Source organism: Hyla sarda, chromosome 12, assembly GCF_029499605.1.
Source record: "Hyla sarda isolate aHylSar1 chromosome 12, aHylSar1.hap1, whole genome shotgun sequence".
Classification (NCBI taxonomy): Eukaryota; Metazoa; Chordata; class Amphibia; order Anura; family Hylidae; genus Hyla; species Hyla sarda.
Genome location: NC_079200.1, coordinates 52,481,709 through 52,487,315, shown reverse-complemented (window position 1 = coordinate 52,487,315; position 5,607 = coordinate 52,481,709). Strand labels below are relative to the sequence as shown.

Here is a 5,607-nt window from a genome sequence, read left to right as displayed (position 1 = left end):
ATAAATCTCACAGTGAGAGCAAAAAAATTATATATATATAACATGCAAAATAAAGTGCAATGTGCATGTAAACAAACATAACATTGTAGGGATACAAATCAGTTTAGCGATATACCAGAGTACAGCAGTAATCAGCAGAGACCGGGACAGCACCACTCCAACGTACATTTCGGTACGCAACCTTCGTCTGGAGTGGTTGCGTACCGAAACGTACGTTGGAGTGGTGCTGTCCCGGTCTCTGCTGATTGCTGCTGTACTCTGGTATATCGCTAAACTGATTTGTATCCCTACAATGTTATGTTTGTTTACATGCACATTGCACTTTATTTTGCATGTTATATATATATAATTTTTTTGCTCTCACTGTGAGATTTATATACATGTTTCCTACATGCTGCTAAACATCCTGTTTTTGCAAATTTGTGTACAAGATTATTGTATCTTTTCTATCTCATTGTGGTGGATCCAGTAATATATACACTATACCCAGCCTTCATTGCAGAGCCGGTGACACCACCTTTTAGCCTTATTCCTCCTTGAAAAATAATATTTTTAACTAATATATATACAATCTTTATGTACTTACATTCCACGGAATTAATAAAATGATATACGTTTTACAAGTGACTCCGTTTTTCTCTTTCTTGTTATTTTATATATATATATATATATATATATATATATATATATATATATACACACACAAATCAAAAATATGTTGCAGTCTCTTGTAATACCTTTTTTTTTTGGACTAACAGAATTTTGTAGAGACAAGCTTTCAGGATTCCGCCCTTTATCAAGTCCAATAGTCAAGGACTAATGATCAAAGGACTTGATAAATTATCAGAGAGGAATCCCGAAAGTTTGTCTCTACAAAATTCTGTTAGTCCAATAAAAAAGGTATTACAATCTGCATCACTGGACTAATACGGCTCCTCACATTTACTATACAGATATACACATACCTGAAGATGGTTTAGAACCCTGTGATGTCACACATGCTTGTGATGATGTCACCGTAAGCTGTACAAGGAGGTGCGCGCCGGCTGCAGTCTCTTCAGTGTGTTTTGCATTCACAACCTGTGGTGCAAAGTGTTTGTTAGAGAGTTTCTATTTGCGATAGAGAATTCGAGATTTTGATCGTTCCTTGTCTGAAGAGAGAACCACAAGGTAAGTCTCAGCCTCTTCTATTCATACATACACAGGGCATTTTGTTTGTCAGGGTTTTTTTTTTATTGTTGTTGCTTTATTTTAGAGCAAAAAAAACAAGAAATTAATTTCCAAAAGAAATAACAAAAGTTATATTCCTCATAGCATTGTGACAATACTTGGCTTAGGCATTAAACATAATAAAACGCACAAATAATATCATGACCAGAGCTTTTTCTTGCAAAACTGCTAAAATGCAATTATGCCCAAAAAAGCCCCCAAGAAAAAGAGTCCTAATTCATGATGTTCTAAAAGATATAAGTCTATGAGAAAGATTTGGTGGTGTAGTAAAAGAATGACAGAAAGATTAGGGCAGAAATATAATAGTATATAATAGAATTCTGTGTGTACTAACAATAGAAATACTCCGGGTACTCCGAAAGGGAAAACATTTTTCAAATCAACTAGTGGCAGAAAGTCATATAGGGAACGGATAGATCCCAATGAGGTGGGGTAGGTTCATTATTAGTAAATGTATATAGCGGGATAGCCCTATTGTATCTACAGTATGAAGTTCACATGGCCCAGTGACCATACAGCCAAGCCCCTATAATCCGCCATTACTAGGACAGATTCAAGGTTGTCAGATATTACTAGGACCGGAGAGGTTTAGGGTTATCAGATATTACTAGGACCGGACAGGTTTAGGGTTATCAGATATTACTAGGACCGGACAGGTTCAGGGTTATCAGATATTACTAGGACTGGACAGGTTCAGGGTTATCAGATATTACTAGGACAGAACAGGTTCATGGTTATCAGATATTACTAGGACCGGACAGGTTCAGGGTTATCAGATATTACTAGGACCGGACAGGTTCAGGGTTATCAGATATTACTAGGACCGGACAGGTGCAGGGTTATCAGATATTACTAGGACCGGACAGGATCAGGGTTATCAGATATTACTAGGACCGGACAGGTGCAGGGTTATCAGATATTACTAGGACCGGACAGGTTCAGGGTTATCAGACATTGGAAACCTCAGGGAAGACGTCTCCATATAAAACACTTATAGAGAAGCGTCTTCTTCTGAGGCTGCGATGGTCTTAGTGTTATCTTGTGGTTTTGTGCTGGACATTTCTGCTCTGTATGAAGGATCTATTGTATAATGACAGGAATGATGACATGTTGTCTAATGTCTTCACTTATCTCTCTCTCTCTAGTGTTTTCAGGCTCTGACCTGTGACCATGGCCTCTCCACAAGACCCATTGCTGAAGGAGGAGGAAGAAGCAATGGAGGACCATAGTGATATGGATGTAGAAAAGGGCGATATCCCTGAGAGGCAGAACCTGCCATCTCTAAGCGTGATGTCCACCGCACGTTCCATCATCACCGTAGTGATCCTCGCCTTTGTTAATTTGCTCATCTATGCAAATCGCTCCAGCGTGGCGGGGGTGCTGCCTTATATACAGAAAGCATATGACACCAATGCTAGTCTGTCCGGCTTATTGAATACATTGTTCATTGGAAGCTACGTGCTGGTCGCACCAATTGCCGGATATTTGGGCGACCACTGTAATAAGAAATATACTGTTTGCGCAGGAGTCATCGTTTGGATGAGCATGACACTTACCCTGTCATTCATCCCTGACGGGTATTTCCTGCTCTTCCTGCTGACGAGTGGACTGGTGGGAGCCGGAGAGGCGACTTTCTGCACCATCGCCCCCTCCATCATTGCAGACCTTTTTACAAGTGACCAGCGGACCCGCATGCTGAACGTGTTTTACTCCGTCATACCTGTAGGCTGCGGACTAGGATACATCATCGGGCCCAAAGTGACTGATGCAGCAAGGGGCGATTGGCACTGGGCGTTTCGGGTCACCCCTGGCCTGGGCCTCATAGCTGTGTCTTTGATGATTTTGGTCACGAAGGAGCTTCCAAGAACGACTACAAACGGGAAGAAGAACAACAAATCCCAGAAGTTTGCCAAATGGGCGACAGATCTGAAAAAACTATTTAAAAATCGAAGCTTCATGTTAACCACCATGGGATCGACGGCGGTATCCTTCATAGTGGGAGCCATAGGTGTATGGGGTCCGTCATACCTGACCCACGCACGAACACTCCTACAAGAGAAGGACCCTTGCCGTGCTGAACCGTGTGACTATCACGACATCCTAATATTTGGTGTGGTTACAGTCGTTTCCGGCATTCTGGGAGTTGTAGCAGGGACGGAGATAAGTAAAAGATATCGCAAATCCAACCCACGGGCGGACCCGCTTGTGTGTGGCTGCGCGATGATGCTTTCTGCCCCTTTTCTTCTGTTGGCATTGACTTTTGGCAACATCAGCCTCGTTGCCACCAACATCTTCATCTTCATCGGAGAGACGCTTCTGTCAGTAAATTTCACCCTCATATCTGACATTATACTAAAAGTAGTAACTCCGTGGAGGAGATCTTCAGCCCTGGCCGTGCAGATGACAATCTATCACCTCCTAGGTGACGCCGGCAGCCCGTACCTCATCGGCCTGATATCTGACACCTACGAACGAGGATATGCCAAATCCCCTCTTCTGAAATACCGCAGCCTGGAGTATGCCCTCATGACCTGCACCATAATGGCAGTCATCGGAGGGGCCTTCTTCATGGCCACGGCCCTATTTATAGAGAGGGACGAAAAAGAAGCAGAGATGGAATCAGAACCTCCGTCATCCTCCTCCTCCTCACTGCTTCCTGCCGATGAGGACCGCGCTTCAGACTGAGGAAAAGTCATTGCTAACCTTTATCTCGTTTACTTCATTAAAAAAAATTAAGAAAAAAATTGCTGCATTTGTTCTATGTTCCACTTTACCCCATAGAAATATTCTCTACCGACCCAACTGTGTCCAAACCCCAAATAGAACAATGTAAATCTCCTCCCAAGACCTAAAAAAAGACTATTAATAACAAGAGGGATGTATATGAGTGTGTTTGTGTATATGTGCGTGTGTATCTACATGTGTGTATGTGTTTGTGTGTATATGTGTGTATGTGTTTGTGTGTATATGTGTGTATGTGTATGTGTATGTGTATGTACATGTGTTTATGTGTTTGTGTGTATATGTGTGTATGTGTTTGTGTGTATATGTGTGTATGTGTTTGTGTGTATATGTGTGTATGTGTTTGTGTGTATATGTGTGTATGTGTTTGTGTGTGTATATGTGTGTATATGTGTTTGTGTATGTACATGTGTGTATGTGTGTGTATTAGGGCTGCACAATATGTGTGATTGTCTTTATGGAGGTAAATATTGTGATTTCGATATTATAAACAAATGGTGAAGTTCCCCCCTATTTAATGTCCAATCCCCCTATTTTATATAGCCATCTCCCCCCAATTTCATGTTCACTAACTAAACATAAAATGTAGGGAATTGGATATGAAATGGGGAGAAATTTGCTTAAAGGAGTACTCTGCCCCTAGACATGTTATCTCCTCTCCAAAGAATCAGGGATGTCTGATCTAGGAGTAGCCGGCCCCTAGTACACAGCCGTCACGCCTCCTCCCATAGACATGAATGGAGGGGGTGTGGTGGCTGTGATCGCCAGTGATCTGGCATGGAGTGGAATTCGTTCCGTCCACCGGATGGCTGGGGTGCTGCGGTGGAGATTGCAGGTGTCCCCAGCAGCCGGACCCCATGATCAGACATGTTATTCCCTATCCTTTGAATAGGAGATAATGTCTAGCGGGGGAGTACCTGCCTGGTCTAGTGTAGTCTCCACCCGCTCCGGTGTTGTTGCGTTGCTCTGTGGTGCAGCACAGCGAAATAGGAGGGAGCAGGAAGGGAGGAGGGGGTGTAGTTTTTTTCCACCTCACCTTCTCATAGCCATAACACTTTTATACTTTTTTATGACCTGACTCACTTTAACACCAAATAAATCTAGAGTGAAACAAAAGATAATTTTTATCAATATAATTTTGGGGTGAAATTGGAAAAAAAGGCAATTTAGCAACTTTTTTGGGGGGGGGGGGGGTAGATTCCAGGCAGTGTACTTTTTGATAAAAAATGACATTATCTTTATTCTTTATTCTGTTTTTATGTACTACCTAAAAATGTTATCTTTTGTGAAAAAATAAATTTGTATGATTAAAATTGTGCTCTTCTGACCCCCATAATACTTATTTTTCTACATCAAGGGATGTATGAGGCTCATTTTTTGCTCCGCGATCTGCAGTTTTAATCAGTGCCATTTTTGTTTTTATGGGACTTTTTTTTTACCACTTTTTAATATATATTTTTTAACATTTACGCCATTGACCGTGTGGTTTCATTAATGTTGAAATTTAACTCCAGAAGACGCGGGGCGTACCTGTACACCTTGCGCCCACTCCTCTTACATGACACAGGCTCAGGAGCTGACCCTGTGTCATAGTGGGGTGGTCCTGGCGGCTAACACCTGCTAGGACCTGTGTCT

The 5,607-nt window shown here is 41.9% G+C and overlaps 1 protein-coding gene across 1 annotated transcript; it reads left to right on the top strand.

The window, feature by feature from the left end:
• Nucleotides 1–1,000: 1,000 nt before the first annotated feature.
• LOC130296353 (protein spinster homolog 1-like) lies at nucleotides 1,001–3,955 on the top strand. Its single transcript, XM_056547786.1, has 2 exons — nucleotides 1,001–1,170; nucleotides 2,376–3,955. Exon 2 carries the CDS (start codon nucleotides 2,401–2,403, stop codon nucleotides 3,913–3,915), a length of 1,515 nt encoding a protein of 504 aa, XP_056403761.1. The 5' UTR covers nucleotides 1,001–1,170; nucleotides 2,376–2,400; the 3' UTR covers nucleotides 3,916–3,955.
• Nucleotides 3,956–5,607: the final 1,652 nt, after the last annotated feature.

What these genes read in the sequence shown, in the direction of transcription:
- LOC130296353 (XM_056547786.1), top strand. Translation starts at nt 2,401, where the DNA reads ATGGCCTCTCCACAAGACCCATTGCTGAAGGAGGAGGAAGAAGCAATG.